The sequence below is a fragment of the Rana temporaria genome, chromosome 4, assembly GCF_905171775.1.
Source record: "Rana temporaria chromosome 4, aRanTem1.1, whole genome shotgun sequence".
Classification (NCBI taxonomy): domain Eukaryota; kingdom Metazoa; phylum Chordata; class Amphibia; order Anura; family Ranidae; genus Rana; species Rana temporaria.
In genome coordinates, this window is record NC_053492.1 from 79214078 (window position 1) to 79238718 (window position 24641).

At 43.0% G+C, this 24641-nt stretch overlaps 1 protein-coding gene across 1 annotated transcript in view; it reads right to left on the minus strand.

Moving 5' to 3' along the window:
- The window catches only part of DDX1 (DEAD-box helicase 1), a 79541-nt gene that overhangs the window by 35556 nt on the left and 19344 nt on the right, over nt 1–24641 (minus strand). The window contains exons 8-16 of the mRNA XM_040348568.1: nt 22063–22146; nt 17258–17334; nt 12819–12891; nt 12661–12737; nt 8047–8161; nt 6199–6337; nt 4051–4111; nt 255–353; nt 41–130 (exon numbers count right to left, since the gene is read on the minus strand). Coding sequence (XP_040204502.1) covers nt 41–130; nt 255–353; nt 4051–4111; nt 6199–6337; nt 8047–8161; nt 12661–12737; nt 12819–12891; nt 17258–17334; nt 22063–22146 — 815 coding nt within the window. The remainder of the gene's footprint in view (nt 1–40; nt 131–254; nt 354–4050; nt 4112–6198; nt 6338–8046; nt 8162–12660; nt 12738–12818; nt 12892–17257; nt 17335–22062; nt 22147–24641) is intronic.

The following is a 24641-nucleotide window of genomic DNA, read 5'->3' on the forward strand; positions in this document are numbered from 1 at the left end:
CGATTGGTTTTATATAGCAGATGTTTGCTCCTCGTCTTACCTGCAGCCTTTTCCCGTCGGAAGTGATCTGAGGAATTTGTTGATGAATTCTGTTGATGAAGTCTGTATATCCCTGAGACAGGAGGCCATCCTACAACACAACACCAGAGATATCAGCAAGGAGAAAACTAGACACCACTATAGAACAAGACATATCAATAGTGAGCACCAGGACATTGGCATAAACCCACTGGGTAAAGAAAACGACAACTTACAGCTTCATCGAGCACCAGGAAGCGCACTTGGGACAGGTTCAGTTTTCCAGTTGAAACAAGGTCATCAATTCTGCCTGGAGTGCCCACTACAATATCTACCTATTGGGAACACAAGAAAAATGTACATTAAATGTCAAAGTAAACTATTCCTGACACAAGAACAGTACTTCTCAGCAACAATATCATCTACAGCCATTGGCAACATCAGATGATTGCCAAGTAACTTCTGCTGTGTCAGTTTGGGCCATTTCACACGACACCTTCCGTTCAGATCAGCGTTGGGATCTGTGAGCTGATCGGAGAAGAGGGGTGGATGACAGGTCCTTGTCTGTTCAGTTTATACAGAGAGAACACTCTGCTCTATGGGTGGTTGGGAGTAAACAGACTGATGTCCGTTTACACTCGGCTACATCCAATCCAGTCCACCCAAACAGAAGAGGTAGGTGGGTGTAAATGGACACAAGTCTGCTTACACCCACCGATCAATAAAAATTCATTGACCTTTTGGTCAGGCTGCCTGAAATATGGACAGGCGGGCGGGCTTGATGGATCGCCAATGTGAAAGGGCCCTTTATCTAAAGTATATCTATACTATAAAAGTACAGACAATAAACATATAAATCCAAATGCCCAACTTTGCTTGAGAGAGGTTCCAATCCTTCCTTACTCAGCAAACAGCCAAAATCTTTTTTTTTTTTACGTTTCATTTTGTGAATGAACAAAAAGCCGCTCAGCACAGAACACTTCCTATTCATTCATTGTCCAGTATGGCTGCAAAGAAAGACTGGGGAGTCCCTGTCCTCAGTCCCCATCTCAAAAGGGAGACATCAGGGGTCTGTTTAGATCCTGGATATTTCACCAAAGCCCCCAATGAAGCTCCTTTGAGTATCACCTTTTTATTTTTTGAGACAGAGCTTTCTTTTGGTGGTATTTAATCGCCACTGAGGTTTTTATTTTTTGGAATAAAAACAAAAAAATACTGATAATTTTGAAAAGATGTTTTGTAAAAATATATTATTTAGTCCATGTGAAAGTTAGAGTCTACAAACTATGGTATGTCATCTATCAGGACGCCGGTATTGAGTATGGCGGCGATCAGGATGGCGAATAAATACCCCCGAAAGAAAGCAGGTCTCAAAAAAAAAAAAAAAAAATTATAAAAATGTATTTTGGGTACAGAGTTGTATGACCAAGTGTCACTCAAAGTGCAACAGCACTGAAAGATGAAAATTGGCCTGGACAGGAAGGGGGTGAAAGTGTCTGGACTTGAGGTGGTTAAATCCAAGCTGTGTAACTACCCGATTGGAACCTGGCATCAGCCTCTGGCAATCCACTCTACAGCAGAGCTTATGCTGGAAGAGGGGAATGTAGTACAAAGAGCAAATCTGTTGTACTGCTGTGTTTAGGTGCTAACAAGTAATATGCTGATAGGAGACAGCAGAGTAACAGAGGAGAGTTCATCGGTTTGCTGCTTCTCCTTCCCTGTCCTTTCACAGGCCGAGAGATGGACAAAATCTGGCTTGACTAACTGTAGCAAAAAAAAAAAAAAAATCTCATCTTTTGCCTTGCTAGTCAGGGTGGTACGGTGTGACAGAGCTGCATAAATCCCAGTACTAGATTGGCAAAAATACAAATCCTCAGGCATGTACAACCGCTCTATTTCATCTGTGCAGTTTGCCTGGAGTTCAGCTTTTAATTGAGTATGGCGGCGATTAATGGTGTATGGGAGGTGATCGGGATGCTAGTATGGTGTATGGGAGGTGATCAGGATGCTAGTATGGTGTATGGGCGGTGATCAGGATGCTAGTATGGTGTATGGGCGGTGATCAGGATGCTAGTATGGTGTATGGGAGGTGATCCAGATACTAGTATGGTGTATGGGAGGTGATCCGGATACTAGTATGGTGTATGGGAGGTGATCGGGATGCTAGTATGGTGTATGGGAGGTGATCGGGATGCTAGTATGGTGTATGGGCGGTGATCAGGATGCTAGTATGGTGTATGGGAGGTGATCCAGATACTAGTATGGTGTATGGGAGGTGATCCAGATACTAGTATGGTGTATGGGAGGTGATCGGGATGCTAGTATGGTGTATGGGAGGTGATCAGGATGCTAGTATGGTGTATGGGCGGTGATCAGGATGCTAGTATGGTGTATGGGAGGTGATCAGGATGCTAGTATGGTGTATGGGAGGTGATCGGGATGCTAGTATGGTGTATGGGAGGTGATCCGGATACTAGTATGGTGTATGGGAGGTGATCGGGATACTAGTATGGTGTATGGGAGGTGATCGGGATGCTAGTATGGTGTATGGGAGGTGATCGGGATGCTAGTATGGTGTATGGGAGGTGATCGGGATGCTAGTATGGTGTATGGGAGGTGATCGGGATGCTAGTATGGTGTATGGGAGGTGATCGGGATGCTAGTATGGTGTATGGGAGGTGATCGGGATGCTAGTATGGTGTATGGGAGGTGATCGGGATGCTAGTATGGTGTATGGGAGGTGATCGGGATGCTAGTATGGTGTATGGGAGGTGATCGGGATGCTAGTATGGTGTATGGGAGGTGATCGGGATGCTAGTATGGTGTATGGGAGGTGATCGGGATGCTAGTATGGTGTATGGGAGGTGATCGGGATGCTAGTATGGTGTATGGGAGGTGATCCGGATACTAGTATGGTGTATGGGAGGTGATCCGGATGCTAGTATGGTGTATGGGAGGTGATCGGGATGCTAGTATGGTGTATGGGAGGTGATCCGGATACTAGTATGGTGTATGGGAGGTGATCCGGATGCTAGTATGGTGTATGGGAGGTGATCGGGATGCTAGTATGGTGTATGGGAGGTGATCCGGATACTAGTATGGTGTATGGGAGGTGATCCGGATGCTAGTATGGTGTATGGGAGGTGATCGGGATGCTAGTATGGTGTATGGGAGGTGATCGGGATGCTAGTATGGTTTATGGGAGGTGATCGGAATGCCAGTATGGTATGTGGAGGCGATTAAGATGCTGGCATGGAATATGGAGGTAATTAGGATGCTGGCATGGAGTATGGCAGCGATTAGGGCGCTGGTATGATGTGGAGGTGAACATAATGCTGGTATAGCATATGGCAATGATTAGGACACTGGTATGAAATGGTGGTGATCAGGATGCGGGTATTGTGTATGGAGGGGATTAGGACACCGGCATGGAGTATGGTGGTGATTAGGAAGCTGGTATGACGTAAAGGTGATCAAGATGCTGGTATAGGGTAAGGCAGTGATCAGGAAGCTGGTATGGGGTATGACAGTGATTAGTACACTGGTAATCACAATGCTGGTATATGGCAGTGTTACTATGAGAATTAGAGACACTGGAACAGGTGACAGGGGCTGGTCTTACACTAGGGCACTCAGACACTGAAGCAGGCTGACACCACAGTCTGAGAGTGTATATGCACTGTGACAGGCTGCTGTACACTCACAGGCTGATCTGTGTGAGAGCAGAGAGAACCAATGTCTACATTTGTTTCCATCGAGTACTAGGTCATTTCTGTATAAGACCATGTGATCACCCGGACACATCGGTAATGGGATCCGCTATGTCCAGGGGACACACCAATCATCGGGCTCCCGGGTGTGCGATCTGCGTGGCTTCCCATCCACCCACAGCCTATAAATGAAAGGCAGAAAGCAGGGGGAAGAAAAAAAAAAAACACATGTATTTATGTATTATAAAGTCTTTTTATATGCCTGGAGTTCAGCTTTGACAAGAACACCAGTCTGAAATGGAAGGAAAAAATGTAAACATACTCCACTCTCCAGCGTTGCCAGTTGCTCCTTTGCTGCTACTCCACCAATAATCAGGAGCTCCCTACATAATAAAATGATAGCATCAGCATCTTTTTAAACAGCAGGTGTTTTAATTAAAAAGTATTCAGTCAATACAAAAAACACACACACACACACACACACACACACCAAACAACCTTTACCCATTCCCTCAAAGCTCTCTTTGTGTGTCACAAATCTCAGTTCCAATACCAACAATAGTGATATGGCTTGACAATTTATGCTCATCTTTTCTTAAAGCTGCAGTAATCCCAAAACCAAACATATATTGCAGCTTAGCAATCATCATACATGATGGCTGCATTAGTTTTCCTCCGTTTGCACCTGGTGATCTATTTCCATTAACACACCTCCTGTATTATAGTTCCATCCCTCTGGATAAGGGAGAACAGGGGGCAGATTTGAACAGCAGCATTGTTGGTCTGGGGGGACTGGAGCGTTTGATGTACTAGCAGATTGAAATACACCAACTAAAGGCCAAACTCGGCTTACATTGCAGTTAAACAGGCAGTCACAGCAACATGTTTTCTTCTTTTGGGATAAAGGTTTTAAATTAATAAATAAAAGCCGATTGTAAGTACCCATGTCATTGGTAACTAGTTTGTCGCAACACTCTAAGGCCCCATACACACGATAGAATCCATCCGCTGAAAAATCCCAGCGATTGGGTTTCAGCGGATAGATCCTATGGTGTGTACACTCCAGCGGATCTGTTTCCGCGGATATTTATCCCCTGGGATGGATTTCCAGCGGATAAATATTTGATGACATGCTATCAAATCTATCCGCTGGAATCCACCCCAACGGGTGGATCCGCTGGTCTGTACAGACTCACCGGATCCATCCGTCCGAAGGGATCCCCCGCATGCGTCGTAATGATTCGACGCATGCGTGGAATTCCTTATATGACAGCGTCGCGCACGTCGCCGCGTCATAATCGCGGCGACGGCGCGACACGTCATCGCCAGAGGATTTCGGCGCGGATTTCAATGCAATGGTGAGTACACTCTATCGCATGGAAATCCGCGCAAATCCTCGAGAGGATTTAGGCTCGATTCACACCTATGCATGTTGCTTTTGAGCGTTTTTGCAATGCTTTTTGCGGTGCTTGCTGCATTTTTTGACGTGCGTTTCTCCGCGATTTGCGTTTTTTTTTTTTTAAGCCAGTAATTTTTTTTTTTACATTTCCTTTAACAACCAGCTATGAACAGGTTGAAAAAACCCCTGCAAAACACGTTTTTGATGCAGGTCCATTCTGTGAATTCTATTGCATGCAAGATGCTGCTTTTTGCAGGAAAAAAGTCCCTGACCCTTTTCAAAAACTCAGAGGCACAAAAAAGCATTGATGTGAAAATGTTCCATAGGAAACCATGTTAAAAAATTTCCCTGCATTTCTGCAAAATGCACCAAAAGAGCATTAGTGTGAATGGAGCCTAAAGGGCTAAATTTGCAGGAGAGCTTGTTCTGGTGAGATAGAAAAACAAAAAAAAAAAACAAAAGAAAGCCTAAAATAAAAGAAAACAAATGCAGCCACCATATCTAAGAATTGATAAGCTGCAATATAGAAAAATGTTTGCTTCTGGGTTTTTACTGTTTTAAATCAATTCTAAAATGGATAAATAATGCAATAGGGCCATGTGTAAAATAATAAACACACTACACAAAAATGTAAGGTGTTGTCATAAGCAGGAGAAGCCAAGGATATACAACAAGCAGTCATTGCTTTGTTCAGAGAATAAGAGGGTAAAGAGAAATTCCAACCCCACCAGATACTTCATGCATACATATTAAAGGACTAGAAAGCAGGAGCTATTAATGACACAAAATTGAAGCAGGCAGGTTTTCCGTGTATGGGCTAATCTTTCTAATAAAAAAATAAATAAAATGGATGTCATTAACAGTCGCTATCCACATTTTGGAACCTGATGAAGTGGGAGCAATCCAACACTGTAGTAGAAGTTTATGGGCCAGGAATACAAATCTACGTATAGGTATTTGTACATCGGACAGGCTCTCCTCGCCATTCATCAGCCCAAGTAAACACAACTTAAAGTCAAAAGCAAAATTAGTGTGGCGCATGATTATTTTTTAGCTGCTCATAGTGATCACCTTAGCTTTGGATTGTCCACATATTTCTTGAACTGCTTGACATTATTCAGAGTCTGCTCCGCCAGCTCCCGGGAGGGTTCAATAATCAGGGCTTTTGGTGCATTAGGCAGATTCTTTGCCTGACTCACTTGGGCACTTCCTGAAATAAAAACACCACATAATAGCAAGATGTCAGTAAACATGGTGGAAGAACATCAGACCTAGAAAATGGTAAATACAGGTGTAAAGGAATGACCTAAATCCTAAAGGGTCGTACACAGGGGCCAAATATCAGCCAGTTGAATAGAAACTCTGCCCATGTATACAGCAGCAGGTCTTAGAGAAGCGGGCTGGTTAGCCAGCTTCTTTTGGAGTATGACCGAAAAAGATCTGGCTACCAGTGAGCGCTCTCAGCCAATGGCTAAAAACGATGACTAGTGTGTTTCCTATCAGAACACAATAGTTCAGCGTGGGAGATCATTGTACCAACATCAGATATTTAGTACAGCGGCGCATTGTCGGTGGAATTATCGCGGTGTCCCATTGTTTTCAATGGGAAGGAGCGGTATACACACCGGTCCTCTCACCGCTCCAAATATGCTGCTTGCAGGAGATTTTTTCTATCCCGCCAGCGCATCGCCTCAGTGTGAAAGCCCTTGAGCTTTCACATTGAGAATGCTGGGGCAGGAGCATTTCAGGCATTATTTATGCAATATTTTTAGCGCCAAAACATCTGAAATACACCTCAGTGTGAAAGGGGCCTTAAAGCGGAGGTTCACCCTAAATTACAACTTTGGCTGTCTAAAACCACCAGCCCTTGATAATAATGATTCAGTTTTTCTTTATTTTTTTTTAATCGCCGTCCTTACCTTTGTACCCGAGCCATTTGTGAGCTCTCACTCACTTTTCCCCGCGGGAGTGGGCGTGGATTTCAAATTCCCCCGACCAGCGCTATGTCTCCTGGGAGTGAGTCCTGAGAATCCCAGGAGACGCGCTGTGCTGAAATCCCGCGGGTCACGTGACTAGTCAAGCGGGGCGTGACTAGTCAAGCGGGGCGTGACTAGTCAAGCGGGGCGTGACCGACACCCGCCGTTGTGATGACAACAGTGCAGTGTTGATGGCGACGCTTGCCATCAACACTGCACATGCGCGTGATAGAGCGGTGAATGCTGGGACGTCAGCATTCACCGCATCCCGGAAGGAACAGCAGCTGGGCTTCACAGTGCCCACAGTAAAGATGGAAATGTCCATCACGGATTTTTAAAAGATCTTCTTTTCTGGCGATTAGTAAGGGAGCGGGCTAAAAAAGACTGGGACAGATGAGTGATAACTTTTACAAGGTAAGAGCGGCAGAAGCCATAAAAAAAAAAAACAAAAAAAAAAAAAAACGAAAACCTGCGGAACCCCCGCTTTAAGCTTTGACAAAAAATTACCTGGAAGCTGATTGGTTTCTATGCAGAGCTGCACCAGATTTTGTACTCTACAGTTGTAGTAAATTTATTTCTATTGTCATGCTCCACGGAAGGCATGTGCTACAGGAAATCATCACTTTATAGATACTGAAGCAACCAAGTGATAGGAGCTATACATTTTTAATTGCAAATCTTATAGCCAAGCTTTGTAGATAGAAACTAAACACATTAATTCAACTCTGTATTCATTAAATATATCAAAAGTATTTTTTTTTCCATGCAAGCTGTTCAAGTACCTGAATCTACCTTTATATTAGCTTTTTGCAATCCATTGTACAGCAGAGATCAGACTAGGAGAGGAAGCAGCAGCACAGCAGTTATGCTGCAAACCAAGTGGCTTTCATTTCCTAACCTAGAAAACGGATAGGATCTTAAGAGAGCAGAGCTTTATACATACCAGCGTTCTGGGATTTGACTACGTGGCCATCTGGGGCTTTGGAAAAAGCAACAAACCCGTCCTTAGGTGGGAATTTGAAGTCCTCATCTCCAAAATTAAATTTCAGCTCAGCATTCTGAAATTACCAATACGTTCCACATCAGCAATGGTAAAATAAATGTAAAGTGTATGTCCAACCTAAACTCTTCTCAGTTTTAGATGAAGAACTAGAACCCCTTTGCCAGTTTTACTGCTATCCAGGGCGCCATTAGGCTTGTTATACCCTTGCATTTGGGGAGTGGCAAGGTTGAGAGAGGTTTTTAACAACCCCCCACCCCAATGGCTCCCCCTTAACCTGTAAAGACAGCCGACAGGGGTATACAGATGCCACAGCACAGCAAAAATATTCTCCCTGTTGCGTCCAGCAGGCAGTAGCACCCACCAAGCACAAACCATTCAAAATTAATGGGGTCGTGCCATAACCACAAGCAATGCGTGCGGTTGCAGCTCAGTGGTGTGGGTTTTTAGGGGTTAAAATAGGTGGTAAGTAGCCAATACAGGGCCTCCATTACTGTCAAACACCCTTTGAAAATAAATTCACTGATGATCGCTCTTCAGGGGGCACCACTAATGTAAACAATTTGAGAGACTTCCCCACACTTCCTGTACTGCTGTAAACATATCAGACAGGAAGAGAGTAACTCTCCAAAAGCAACAAAGAAATATAATGCTGTTATTTAGGAGACTTGGGGAAGGCAGATTTTTCTTTCCAGTGCCGCGCCGATTGCCAAGAGTAATTCCTGCACTACTTTTGGCGACTTCAGGGGCGATTTCAATAGACATCTGTGCATGAAGCCACACAGATGTCTCTCAAAATCGCTGCCGAAGTTGGACAATTTCCAACCCGCATTCAGTGTGAACCTAGGCTTAGGGCTGGTCCAAAAGGTGCTCCGACTTCCAGAGCACAAGTCGCATGACATGTCTAAATCAATGGGGCCCTATGAGAGCCTTCTTAACTGATCCTACTTGTGTCGTTCCAGCGTTGAAAATGCTTCCTGCACTACTTTGATCCAACTTTGACACGACTTTAATGCCATAGAGTGTAAAAAGTCACAATAAGTTGGATAAAAGTTGGACTGAGATCCCTTTCCCACTTGTACGACTTGTCCCACGATTTGGAACTGCAAAATAGTAGGACAAGTTCCCCATGATTTCCAATGACAACCATTCATATTAGTACGGCTTCAAGTCGTTCCAACTTCAAAAGTAGTCCTTGCACTACTTTGGTCCGATTTCGATGCCAATTACACAGGCATTCCTTAAAATCGCAGCAAGAATCGCGGCAAAGACACGACCGCAAAGTTGCAGTAAAATCGCGCGACTTTGAGATCGCAAAAGGGTGAAAGGGGGCTTAAGTTGCAGGGCAAAGTCGGATCGCAAGCCTACTACTTTTATGTCGGAGCAGTGTGAAAAACCCTACGGGAGTTCTAATCCTTCCCCCCTCTATCCAAAGCCACAAAAACATTGGCTTGTCCTACATTCTAATAGACTAATATACACTCAGAGTAGAAACTGGAAGCTATAAAGGCCTTCCATTATCTTCTCAAGATTACTCTAATATCTTGTGTGCTACATCTGCCAGGATTACAGCTATCCTGCGCACACACACACACACACACACACACACACACACACACAATTCTGAAGCCATCTTAGCACTGTAGATGATTAATCAAACGGTGGCACCATTGAGTGAGCCTGAATAGGGCTCCATTCACACTTGTACGACTCCAAAGCAGTGCAACTTTGAATGGGTGCAGCTTGGATGCGACTTGCTGTCCCTCTGCAAAGTCCCCCTGTTGAATGTAAAACATTCAGGAGCAACTTTCATGCAACTTTTGAGGGTTAACAGTGAAGTCTATGGCCCTCAAGTTGCATGGAAGTTGGACCAAAGTAGTGCATGTCGCTACGACTTTAATGTTTTATCACTGAAAAACATGGGGTACGACTTGATGTCCAAAGTCGCACAAGTGTGAATGGGGTGTAAAACCCAGCACTGGAAAAGGTTTGTCTGGAGTATTACTGTTGTAAGAGTCTTGAGCCATACCTCCTACATTTTCCAGACACACAGGTATATTTTATCAACGTGACAGTCTTGATAAAGAGAAACCTAAAGAACGTTGAAACCTCAGTTGTACGAGAGCCCACTCCAAAAAAAGATCTTCATAAATCTATAAAGTCCGGGTTCACATTGGTGCGGTATGGGAAACGCAGCGTTTCCTGTGCGTTTCCTGCACTGCATAGTACAGTGTTCATGCGATCTGCTACTGGTGCGGGTGTCAATTACCCACTTGAAGGCCAATCCATTTCTACCACTTTTGGTTCGCACGTATTAGTATTTTTGGCTAAAATATATCTTAGAACCCCCAAACATTATATATTATTTTAATAGCAGAAGCCCTAAAAAAAAAAAAATTGGTGGGATTAGCAATTTTTTTTCCTGTCACGTGGGTAGCGTTTTTTTACTTTTTTTGGGGAAACAAAAATACAATTTTTTGAAGTTTAACGCAAAAAAAACAAAAACAGAAAAACAACCAACAATACATAACCCAACTTTTTGGCAACATATAAAAGATGTCACGCTGAGTAAATAGGCATCAAAATTGCGCAGGCCCGTGCAATAGTGACAAACTACGTACATTTTACTACACAAAGGCGACACTTTAACCACTTCAATACCAGGCACTTGCGCTCCATCCTGCCCAAGCCAATTTTCAACTTTCTGCGCTGTCGCTGTTTAAATGACAATTGCGCGGTCATGCTACACTGTACCCAAACATCATTTTTATCTTTTTTATCCCCACAAATAGCTTTTTTTTGGTGGTATTTTATCGCCTCTGGGATTTTTAATTTTTGCTATACAAATAAAAAAAAGACCAAAAAATTAGAAAAAAATAAAATAAAAGGTTTCTTTTTTTCTGTTATAAAATGTTGTAAAGAAGTGTGTTTTCTCTTTCACTGATGGGCACCGATAAGGCAGCACCAATGAGGTGGCACTGACAGGCACGAATATGTAGCACTGATGGGCATTGATAGGCGGCACTGATGGGCACTCATGGGTGGCACTGGTGGGCACTAAAAGGCTGCACTGGTGGGTACTTATGGGTGGCATTAATAGGTGGCACTGCTGGGCACTGATATGCATCGATACATGGCACTGATGGGCATCAATGGGCACTGCTGAGTATCCTTGGTCGCACTGGCAGGGATTTTGAGTGGGCATTGATTGGCAGCTGCCTTGGCACAGATTGGCATTCCCTGGTGGTCTAGGGGCCATAGCTGGTGGTCCAGTGTGGAAGGCCATCCCTGGTGGTCTGGGCCACATGCTGGTTGTCCTGTGTGGTGATCCAAAGGGGGGCTGTGATGATAAACTATCAGCACATAGCCCCCCGTCAGGAGAGCAGCCGATCGTCTCTCCTCTACTCGCGTCTGTCAGACGCGAGTGAGGAAAAGCCGATCAGCGGCTTTTCCCGTTTACATTGTGATCGCCCCTGGACACGACTGATCACGTGGTAAAGAGCACCGGAGGCTCTTTACCAAGATCGGTGTAGCATTGTGTCAGACTGACACACCGCACCACCCATTGCCGCGATATTTTGTTTAATCGCTTTTATTCCTTGTGACAGCAATAGGCTTGTGATGTGTACTCTTTATGGCGAGACCTGGGGTCTGTAAGAACCAAAATCCCTCCTCTGCCCTTAAAAGCCATTCGATCACAAACAACAGTGTTTTCCAATGCACTTGATTTTTTTGAAAATGGCACCATTGACATCCAGGTAAATTGGAGGCGATGTCAGGTCATCTCTTCTGGGTTACCATAGCCGAAAGACAAACAAAGCCGATCTGGTCTTTGTTCTGCTCTCCGATCAGCCGGCAGAAGCACCAGCTGGTTGCTTGGCTTTACCGGTAGGGTAGGAGAGCCTGAGAAAGCCCTGGAAGGCCTCCTACTTCCGCTGCTTGTAAAAAGAAATCCACTAGTTAGTCACTAGGATTGCTTTTGCAAGAGAGCCAAGTGCTGGCTCTAAAAAAAAAAAAAAAAACGATAATGGGATAGACAGGTACGTCGCTGGCTGGCAAGTGGTTAAAATACAATGACAACCCAAAAGCAGGTTGCAAAGCGCAGTGCGCTTGTCTGAACCAAATTGCATGGGCGTTATCCAGACAAAATAAATATAAACGCCTGCACCCTTTTTATACGGATGTAGTGCAATTTGAGCCAATTCACAATAAAGCTCAAATCGCACCGCACACAACCACATGTGATTTGCACAGGAATGTGGTGCGATTCCTGTGAACCACGTTCGGTGTGCAGTGCGAACTGAAGCTCACGTTTTCAAAGCTTTTACCACCCAAGTATCTGTGTATAAACAACATGGTTCTGCCAGTAGAAGCCATTTTGTGCTCAAGTTGTTACAGGGTCGTGATAAATGTATAATCCAGTCTTTGGTAATGGAACTAGTCAAGATAACAGATAACCCATATATGAAAAAAAAAAAAAAAAACACACACACACACACACACACACACACACACACACACACCAACAATGGAAATACTAGAAGACATTGTGCTAACCTTCAGAACACATGCCGCAAACAATGCTTGGTTCTTCAAGTGCGGGGGAATATCAAATGCGTTTCCGAGGTCTTTGCCTAAATAGAAGGTAAAGAAATGATGAAAATCAAAAAGCTCCTAAAAACAGCAAATCCTACTAAAAATATGAAATCACTCACCATTCTTAGAGAACTTCACACGACCACCGTCTATGTCCACGTAGCAACCAATGGTATCGTGCATTGTGAACTCCTAGAGATTAAAAACAGAATTCAAAACTACAAAATAGAAGTTGACTACAATTTGCCACGCTGAGAAAAGGAGTAATGTTGGGTATAAATGTGAATAGCTGTAAAGCTGACCATACACTAGATGAAAAATCGTTCGAATGTATTGTGACAGCCAACGATTTTGCCATCATGTAATGGCTGATTTACAAACAATAAATCATTTAATCGTTGGGTCGTACGTTTTTCCCCATATAAGAAAAAGGAAGTGATGAAATATATTTGACCTTTCCACATGGCCTCCAGCCGACCTCCAGTAGATTTACCCCTTTTCATGACCAGGCCATTTTTGGTATACGGCAGTGCGTTACATTAACGGACAATTGTGCGGTCATGCAACGTTGTACACAAACAAAATTTATATTTTATTGGCACAAATAGAGCTTGCTTTTGGTAGTATTGGGTTTTTTATTTTTTGCGCTATAAACAAAAAAAAAAAAAAAAATCATCACACAGTATTTGCTTTCTGCTATAACACAAAAAAAAAACAGGCTACAAATTTAGGCCACATATTTTTTTTTTTTTTTACCAAAAACAACACACACAACAAACCCCAATAAGCATTTATTGATTGGTTTGCGCAAAAGTTATAGCGTCTACAAACTATGAGGTATATACACACCGGAATGTATTTATTTTTGTTATACTAGTAATGGTGGAAATTAGCGCCTTAAAGCAGGACTGCATGGCAGGCGATCTGACACTTTGTGGGAACCAGTGATAAGTGCTAAAGCACTAAAGACACTGGCTGGGAAGGGGTTAAACATCTAGGGCGATCAAAGGGTTAAATGTGTGCTTAGCCAGTGTTTATGTGGGTAATGTGAAGTGCTTTCAATAAGGGATGTGCTGGATTTTATTCCCTGCTTTGCGGGGGAAACAAAATCTAGCACATCCCTGGTGACAGGACAGAGCTCTGTGTTATTTACATAGACAGAGCTCTATGCCCCGTCCACAACCTCACCATTCAGCGGGTGTCGGTGGTCATCCATTGGTTGGAACCCTAATGTGCCTCCTACCATGAAAGGGCAGAATCACATATATATAGCAGTAAAGCTAAAGTGACGTGGGCTGCAAGTGGATAATGTATATATATATACATATTTTTTTTTTTTTTTATTGCAATAAAGCGTTTATTATTGCATTACTTTGAACTCTAATTTTTTTTCAGGGGACATTTAAAGAAACAAAAAGGGTATATAAATGTTGCCTATCTTGATGGTTGTATGTTTCTTGTGTGCACTCTTACTATGCTCTTTATGTTTGACATGACTGTTCATGAACACACACGTTTATCTTCTGGGTTAAAATGCTTGTCACACATGTGCAGTAACAGTTTTTTTTTTTTTTTTTCCACGGACGAGAAACACGTTACCTTTCAATTTATCGTTTGGCAGAAGTTTTCCAAACTTTTCCTTAGACTTTTTGGCATAGAAAACACCAAAATCGATTATCCATTTGTGCCCATTAACTGGACTAAAAACAAATGAACAGTCCGAATGACAGATTCTCAAAGATTTTTCATCTGGTGTATGGGCACCATAAGACTGTACATACTATTGTTTACACAGAATACTGCAATACCCGTCACATGATCAAATTACTCTAAATGTACACAGGCTTTTTTTCAGCAAATATGGAACACCCGTGTTGAGTTCTGCTTGCCTCAAAGTAAGTAATCTAAAACCCATGGAGTGTCTGAAGGTTCTCAATTATCCAGGTCATGGAATAGCTAGTAATTAGTAAGTCACGTTCAGCCGGACTTGTTCTGTAATGTTTCTTCAAGCCACTTCATCAGTTGAGAGTATAGACGAGGGATATGCAATTAGCGGACCTCCAGCTGTTGCAGAACTACAAGTCCCATGAGGCATAGCAAGACTGACAGCCACAAGCATGACACCCAGAGGCATGAAGGGACTTGTAATTTTGCAACAGCTGGAGGTCCGCTAATTGCATATCCCTGGTACAGAAGAAGAGGTGGCTTGGGGAAGCTACCAAACCTGGAGTGTTTTGAACCCAGCAAAGGGTGGACTCAGACCCCCAGGGCATAGTGGATTTCACCATAGGCATTATATACCTTCAAGCCCATATAGGAGGTGCTCACCGAGACTGCCATCAAGGCAGCTGGTGGATCCCGACTTGGAAGTCATGACGACGCGCTGCGCCAACTGATGCCAGCGGAGAGCAGACTTCAGAGCACTCTCCGCTGAAAACGGGTCACAAAACGAATTGCATCCTGTGACCCAGAGGAGAAGCACAGCCTAAAAAGCTCAGGCTGGGCTTCTCCTTTAAAGCCTAGGTCTATTCACAAAGTACATGTTATATGTTAGCAAATGGGTCACATGCGGCCAGGAAACACTGTGGTTCTGATGCTCTAAATCTGTCTCTAATAAGTAAATATACTCCAGAAAGGAGGTGAAGAATAAAAAACTTTCAAGGCCAAGAGTTACTTTATGCAGCAAAAATTAAGCCCTTAAAGTGATTATTTCTATTGAAAGAAAAAAATAAACACACTTTACAAACATGTTATACTTACCTGCTCTGTGCAGTGGGCAGCCTGGATCCTCCTCTTCTCGGGTCCCTCTTCTCTACTCCTGAACCCTCCCTCTTGATGAGTGCCCCCACAGCAAGCACCTTGCTATGGGGGCACCCGAGCTGAGTCACAGCTCCCTGTATCGATTCAGACACGGAGCTGCGGCCCCACCCCCTCCTGATTGGCTGACTGCAGCGGGAGCCAATGGCGCCACTACTGTATCTCAGCCAATCAGGAGGGAGAGTTTTAGACAGCCGAGACACTCGTGGACATCGCTAGACAGAGACGAGGCTCAGGCAAGTATTAAGGGGGCTGAGGGCAGCTGCTGCACACAGAAGGTTTTTTTATCTCAATGCTTTAATATAAAAAAAAAAAACTTCTGACTTTACAACTCCTTTAACTACTTGCCGACCTGCCGCCGCAGTTCTATGGCGGCAGGTTGGCTCCCCTGCGCGAGAGCCCGTACAATAACGTCGGCTCTCTAAGCAGCCACTAGGGGGCCGGAGGCACGCGCCCCCCGCTCGTCCCTGACTCCCATGCGGGTGCCCGGCGGGCGCGATGGCCGCCGGGCACCCGCGATTGCTCGTTACAGAGCGAGGACCGGGAGCTGTCTCCTGTCAGGGGGAGAAATGCCTGACTGTCTGTTCATACAATGTATGAACAGCGATCAGTCATTTCTACTAGTGAGGCCACCCCCCTACAGTTAGAACACACCCAGGGAACATACCTAACCCCTTCCCTGCCCCCTAGTGTTAACCCCTTCCCTGCCAGTGGCATTTTTATAGTAATCCAATGCATTTTTATAGCACTGATCGCTATAAAAATGCCAATGGTCCCAATAATGTGTCAAAAGTGTCCGCCATAATGTCGCAGTACCGAAAAAAAAAAATTACTAGTAAAAAAATAAATAAAAATGCCATAAAAAACTACCCCCTATTTTGTAAACGCTATAACTTTTGCGCATACCAATCAATAAACGTTTATTGCGATTTTTTTACGAAAAATATGTAGAAGAATACGTATCAGCCTAAACTGAGGAATATATATATATATATATATATATATATATATATATATATATATATATATATATATTTATTTATTTTTTGGGGGGGGAAATTATGGTAAAAAGTAAAAAATATATATATTTTTTTTTTTCAAAAATTGTTGCTCTATTTTTGTTTATAGCGCAAAAACTAAAAACCGCAGAGGTAATCAAATACCACCACAAGAAAGTTTCATTTGTGGGGAAAAAAGGGACGCCAATTTTGTTTAGGAGCCACGTCGCACGACCGCGCAATTGTTGAACGCGACGCAGTGCCGAATCGCAAAAAGTGCTCTGGTCTTTGACCAGCAATATGGTCCGGGGGTTAAGTGGTTAATCATTTCCCACTCAATGTAATGTGCGATTAGAGCTGCATTGATGGTCATATTACAAGAAGTTTGCCCAGTACCATGAACAGCAATACTCGTGGCAGAATGGACTACTTGTTGATGAGGAAGGTTCAGAATATCAGTGTATAGAGATGTTCTGGCTGGAAGAGATATAGAGCTTGGGGTTTTATCTGCCTATGGGAGACATATCGCTCTGTAAGCTATACTGAGGCAGAGACCAATGTGAGTGTCCCATATAAGCACTAGTCTAATGACAGTAAATATAACAGTCTATAAAGCTTTTATTTACAAAAAAATCCTGAAAAAATCTGAATTTAGAAATAGCATATTAACCAGACCACTCAATGTTTTGTAACCGTATGAAACCTATAGGTCCCTCCACTACACAGAAAAAGAATGGAATTACCTCGCCATAATTATCAAACTGCTTATTGTGAGACTTCTTTCCTGTTCCTCCAAACCCAAAGCCAAACTTGTCCGTTCCTAAAGAAAGAGATCAATATTCGTTTTTTCCTCTGGATGAAAACAAATCTGAGCATTTCATTAATATATTAGATGAAAACATTGATAAAAAAAAGAAAAAAAAGAATCATATCCGGAAACAAAGTCCAAGGATAGAAAGGACAAAGCAGTGCGCGGACTACAATAACCCATCTGAATTTAAAGTGGTTACATAATAGGTGAGGTTGAAAAAAAGATACAAGTCCAACCTACATGTGTGATTATATGTCAGTGTTACCTTGTACACACGATCGGATTTTCCGCGGACAAAGCGTAGGACTTTTGTCCGAAGGGCGTTGGCCATGAACTTGTCTTGCATACAAATGGCAAATAATTGTCGGCCAACAAACCCAAAACATGTTTTTTCAGCTCTTTAGCGCCACCCTTTGGGCAACTTCTGCTAATGTTGCGTTATGGTTAGCATTGCTTCCGAGCATGCGTGTTTGTACTTTGGAGTTTTGTCCGAATAACTTGTGTACACACACACACACACACACACACACACACAATCGTATAATGCGGCAACACAAAACACACGCATGCTAGGGCTGCACGATTCTGGTCAAAATGAGAATGATTCTTTTGCTTAGACTAAAGATCACGATTCTCTCACGATTCTCAAAAAAATTATGCCAGAACCCCCCCCCCCCCCCCCAAAAAAAATAAAAAAAAATAAACCTGCGATTTATCTGAAAAATATGAATATATAAAAAAAAGAGACCAGTGATATGTCTATAATGTTAAAGATTATATAACTCCTATGAAAAAAGCAGAATCAAACTTTGATTCTGCTTTTTTCATAGGAGTTATATGGTCTTTAACATTATAGACATATCACTGGTCTCTTTTTTTTTTTTTTTTATACATCAGAAGCAGTACTGCCAGCAACCATTGGGTGGCGCATGGATACACACAGTTGTACAGAACTGTGAGAAGGATTAATACATCAGAAGCAGTACCGCCGGCAACCACTGGGTGGCGCATGGATACAAACTACTGTTGTACAGAACTGAGACTTGAAGCTCGGGCATTTATCCAGCGGCGCAGGCTGCTGACGTCAGTTTTGATATCGGCGCCATTTGCGTTCCACGCTGGTTACGTGGAACCAGCGGTGAAAACAGAAGAATCGCAGGTCATCCCGCAGGGAGGGAGAATCGAAATTGCGATTCTCTCCGCGATTAATCGTGCAGCTCCAACGCATGCTATCCAACATTTGTTGGCGGAAAATCTGACAATTGTCCGATGGAGCATACAAAACGGTCGGATTTTCCGACAACAGCCTGCCATAACACAATTCCCATCGGAAAATCCGATCGTGTGTGTACGGGCCCTAATAGTTTTCCGAAACTATCGATGCTCCCTGCTGAAACCACTGCCTGTGGAAGGAAATACCACATCCTTGCCGCTCTTACAGTAAAGAACCCTCTACTTAGTTTAAGGTTAAACCTTTTCTCTTCTAATTTTAAAGCGTGGCCACGTGTCTTGTTAAACTCCATTCCATGAAAAAGTTGTATCCCTATTGTGGGGTCACCAGTGTGGTTGTAAACCCCAACACATGCCCAGTTAAGGGATTGGCTTTAGGTGATATAGGAGGGTTTGTTTTATGTACAAGTTATAAACTTTTTATCTGCAGTCTTCCCTTCTCTACAGCCAATGTCCAGAATTTATAGAAGTACCCAAGAACGAAAAAGAGGTCCCTAATCAAGGAGCCTGGAGTAGGGGGATGTTTGGTGCGTCATAATACACAGAAAAGTAAATCTATAAAATATCACCAAATCTTTATTAGTGTATAACAAATCAAATACATACAAGAGGGAAAGAGGCAGCTGGCAAATGCCATTTACTGTAAAAAAAAAAAAAAAAAAAAAAAACTGGATCCGAACTAGGATTTTACTAAGCAGTTAAAACACTACCAACCCATCTACATTCAGAACTTATTAATGAGATTCCAGATAATCCACAAATAGGGGACTGGCTAGGAAATCCAGCCAGACCAAACATAACAGGTATGAATACACTAAAATGAACAAATCTCAGGCCTTGCAAGTTAAAAACCTTAAAGCGGAGGTCCGCCGATTTTTTTTTAAAGTCAGCAGCTACAAATACTGCAGCTGCTTACTTTTATCTCTATCTCCAGTGTATGGCTGACCTGGAAGACAAATTCTTGAAGAGCATACAAAAGCCATGCAGATACTATTACTATAATGGATAAACCACAGTATACATCAGAGATGACAAGCTTCGCACTTCGATATACAGGAAACCGACTGACCGATGGAAGTATTTCCAAAGTTCCAGTTTTCACCCCCAACACACTAAATGGGCCATCATACACAGCCGGCCATCAGATATCTCAGAATATGTTCAGATACAGGGGACAAATAAAAAAAAATATATATATCACAGAACCCCAACAGACTACTTCCATAAGAAAGGTTACCAAGACAAAACCATCAAAACCAGCACATACACAGCTTTGAAATCCAAAAGAGAAAAAATAGCCGTGTACCTTAAATATCCACATACAATCCAGCACTAGAAGGGATAAAGAAGATAAATCATAAAGAATTTGCAACCCATCTAATAGATCTGCACAATTAATCGCTAAAAAATCATGATCTCGATTCAACCCCCCTGACGATCTCCAATGCAGAGTTTGTTTGCCGATTCTTTCATGTAACAAGAGGAGAGGCTTTATCTGCTCTCTCAGCTGTCAAAAGAAAATAATCGGGGCAGTCTGCCAAGTTCTTAACAGGAAACATTGTAACTAATGCTTCCTTCTTAGATCAAAGGGATAAACTTCTGTGTGTAAGAAAAAAATTTGTCAGTCTGCCAAGTCTAACATGAAACATTGTAACTAACTTCCTTCTTAGAGCAAACTTCTGTGTAAATTCAGAAAGTTTAGGCACTTAAAGTCCACCTAAAGCTGTAAAAGGTAAAAGTTTTCTCACCTTAATGCATTAAGGTGAAAAAACATCTGTATTAGCACCCCCCCCCCAGGAGCCCCCCTTTACTTACCTGACCCTTTGAAAGTTCCACGCCGTGAACGCACAGGCTTCTTGGCCGTCTTCCCAGGTCATTCACTGGTTGATTGAAAGCAGCGCAGCCATTGGCTTGCACTGCTGTCAATCACATCCAATGACACAGAGCGCCGGGGGGCAGAGCCGAGTGATACAGCCGGCGGCCATAGCCGCTCACTGTATCACAGGAGCGCGCCCGCAAGTACTCAACACCGTGCAAGGTGTTGAGTCCTTGCGGGGGGGGCCAAGACAGCCGCCGAGGGACCCCAGAAGACGTGGATCGGGGCCACTCTGCAAAGCGAGCTGCACAGTGGAGGAAAGTATAACATGTTATCTTTAGTGACCCTTTAAGTTAAAACCAATATTTTTTGCTAGAAAATTACTTGGAACCCCCAAACATATATATTTTAGCAGAGACCCTAGGGAATAAAATGTCAACTGCTGCAATATTTTATGTCACACTGTTTGCCCAGGTGTCTTTCAAATGCATTTTTTTGGGAAAAAATACACTTCAATGAAAAAAATAAAAAAATAAAAGTTAGCCCAATTTTTTTTTGTTTTAATGTAAAAGATGTTACGCTGTGAGAATCGTGATCCATCTTCTAAGCAAAAAAATAGTGATTCTCATTTTAACCAGAATCGTGCAGCTCTACCATCTAAATACAGGATAATATGCTAAAAGAAATATTACAACCATGCCCAATACTGGCATTCAGACAACCACCCAAGCTCAAAAACTAATCAACAGGAAACTTCATTCCAAATATGAAGTCACAAATAATGGAAGCAAACTGCAATAAAAAAAAAAAAAAAAAAAAAAACGCTGCATACTGTGCAACCAAATGAATCTATCAAAAACAAAGTGTCACACACCCATAAGAGACCTTGAATATCACGGGATCATACAACTGCACCTCCGGTAATGTTGTGTACCTCACCCAATGTATAAGATGTAGCAAAGGATCTTATATTGGTAAAACAGGAAAGATGTTGCGAACAAGGATGAATTTGCACAGACATACCATCAAGGAACATGGAGGATTTCTGCACACCTGTGGGACACCATTTCTCACAACCAGACCACACTATGGAAGACCTCAGTGTTTAGTTCTTAAATGGAAACTTTAAGACTTTTCAGGAAAGGAAAACTTTTGAACTAAGAATGAGAGTTCTATTTGACAGAAAAAAAAAATAATAAAACAGCCTGAATTTAGATATGAGTTTTCTCATTCATTATCCACAACTAGCCCCTTCAGGTCCGCTTGTCAGTTTTTTTAGGCGGACCTGAACGAGCACTTCATAGAGGTCTATGGAGCAACGGATGTCAATGGCAACATGTCCGCCGACATCCGACTTGCTAAAGTGTGACGGATGAAAACCACATTTCCCATCCATCTGGCGGATCGGATGAAAACTGACTCTACGGTTCGTCTTCATCTGATCCCCCATAGAGAAGAGTGGCACTCTGACAGGTCGGTCCCTGCACAGTGTGCAGAGACAAACATGTCATCTGCCTGCTCAGCGGGGGACGGAGTGATCCCTACTGAGCAAAGCGGAGCCCGCACAAGGGCCTTTAATGATTATATCCATAGGAGATAAGAAAGCAAGACTATGTAAAACATGTTATGCCAGTTTGGGTGAACATTTCCATAAGGCAATATGTAGTTTGCAAGGTACACAATACACTTACCAAGATCTAAGGACGCCTGAAGAGAAGACCAACCAACTCGACACAAACCCTGGTCATGGCAGGACACTTCATAGTAATACTTCCCTGTAAAAACAAAGGCAACAAGTATTACAGCAGCGCTGCGCAATATTCTCTTTGAGTGCCAAAGCTTTTGAGTTTTAGTTCAATTAGGGAACTGATGAAACCATTGGAATCCTACAAAAGGTCACACGTCAGGTCTGACCAGAGAATAATGTCCGTTTTAGGTGAATGTGCCCAGTTAAAGATAAATTGTGTACGCCCAGGCCCGCAGCTTGCGCAACATTTCATAAGGTATATCTTACTTCTATTGCATTGCAGGTCTGTGGCCAGATATGATCCTGTAGTTCTCCTTAAACTTGTGTCCATTTCCTGCATATTGGCACTAGATCTACTGGGGCATTTGCAAGTTGCAGAGCAGAGTAGGGACTGGCCGTATGATGGATTACTTTAACACAGTTCGCCAGCTTAAACATGTATTGCAATATAAGTGAACTACAAATCAGTTCATCCTGAATTTTTAGTGTTAATGTGGTGACACCCTTTAGCACCTGATGTATTATAGACATGAAAAAGCCATTGGGATTTGAGCACATGTATATATTATTTCTATTGCATGTCAGTGACCAGACCTAAACCTTGTTTCTATCTGCCCCAACTTGTTTCTATCTGCCCCATACTGGCACTATGTGCACTGAAGAATTCACATTTTGCAGAGCAGAGTAGGGACTGGCCATAGAGGGATTACTTGGATGCAGTTGGCCAGCTTAAACATATATTGCAATACAAGTTTAACCACTTAAGCCCCGGACCTTTAGGCAGCTTAATGCCCAGGCCAGGTTTTGCGATTCGGCACTGCGTCGCTTTAACAGACAATTGCGCGGTCGTGCGACGTGGCTTCCAAACAAAATTGGCGTCCTTTTTTCCCCACAAATAGAGCTTTCTTTTGGTGGTATTTGATCACCTCTGCGGTTTTTATTTTTTGCGCTATGAACAAAAATAAAGCGACAATTTTGAAAAAAATGCATTATTTTTTACTTTTTGTTATAATAAATATCCCCCAAAAACATATAACATTTTTTTTTCCCTCAGTTTAGGCCGATACGTATTCTTCGATCTATTTTTAGTAAAAAAAAAAAAAAAAATCGCAATAAGCGTTTATCGATTGGTTTGCGCAAAATTTAGAGCGTTTACAAAATAGGGGATAGTTTTATTGCATTTTTATTAATTATTTTTTTTTTTTACTACTAATGGCGGCAATCAGCAATTTTTTTTCGTGACTGCGACATTATGGCGGACACTTCGGACAATTTTGACACATTTTTGGGACCATTGTCATTTTCACAGCAAAAAATGCATTTAAATTGCATTCTTTATTGTGAAAATGACAGTTGCAGTTTGGGAGTTAACCACAGGGGGCGCTGTAGGAGTTAGGGTACACCTAGTATGTGTTTACAACTGTAGGGGGGTGTGGCTGTAGGACTGACGTCATCGATCGAGTCTCCCTTATATAAGGGATCACTCGATCGATACGCCGCCACAGTGAAGCACGGGGAAGCCGTGTTTACATACGGCTCTCTCCGTTCTTCAGCTCCGGGGAGCGATCGCGACGGAGCGGCTAAAAACAAATAGCCGCGCCGTCGTCCCGGATCGCTCCCCGAGGGAACCCGCCCGCCGCATGTAGCGAGGGGGGTACCGACCCGCGGAAAGGCAAGGACGTACATGTACGCCCATTTGCCTGTACGTGCCATATTGTGGACGTACATATACATGCGGCCGTCGGGAAGTGGTTAATATATTACAGTATATGTAAACTAAAAATCCATGTTGTTGGCAAAGTTTGCTAAAAGGGGTATATAGCAGTATCCAGAGAGTCCATCCAGAATTTTAGGTATGCACAGCTTGACCACCTTGCAAGCCATGGCAGTAACAAGGAACATTTGACTGCATCTCAGAACTGTTGTTATTACAGATTTGATGATTGTGAAAGATGGTGTGACAGACTCACCCGGGAAAGAGGCTTTTGGAGGGGACTGAATGCTAGCCTCTTGTCTTGCGATCATGGGCCCTGGCACTTGGGGGAACGGTGCGCTTTGTGAGCTGTATGCCTGGGGACCCTTGAGGTGGTGTTTAGAGGTCGACCGATATGGGTTTTTCTCTGGCCGATGCCGATATTTCAAAATCGGGGCGGCCGATGGCCGATGGCCGATATTTTAGGCCGATTTTTGCGGCCGATATTTTAGGCCGATTTTTTTTTTTCTTTCCCATTATTTTAGAAAACCTAGGTTGGGGAGGAGGTTATTGTTTAGGGTGGAAAGGTGGAGTGCAGCCTATCAGTGTCCATCAGTGCCCACCAATGCAGCTCACCAGTGTAGCCTATCAGTGTCCATCAGTGCCACCTCATTAGTGTCCCCCAGTTCAGCCTGTCAGTGCAACCTCATCAGTGCCTACCAGTTCAGCCCATTAGTGTCCATCAGTACCACCTCATTAGTGCCCACCAGTGCAGCCCATCAGTGCCACCTCATAATTATTAAAAAAGAAAAAAAATACAATCTTAGTCA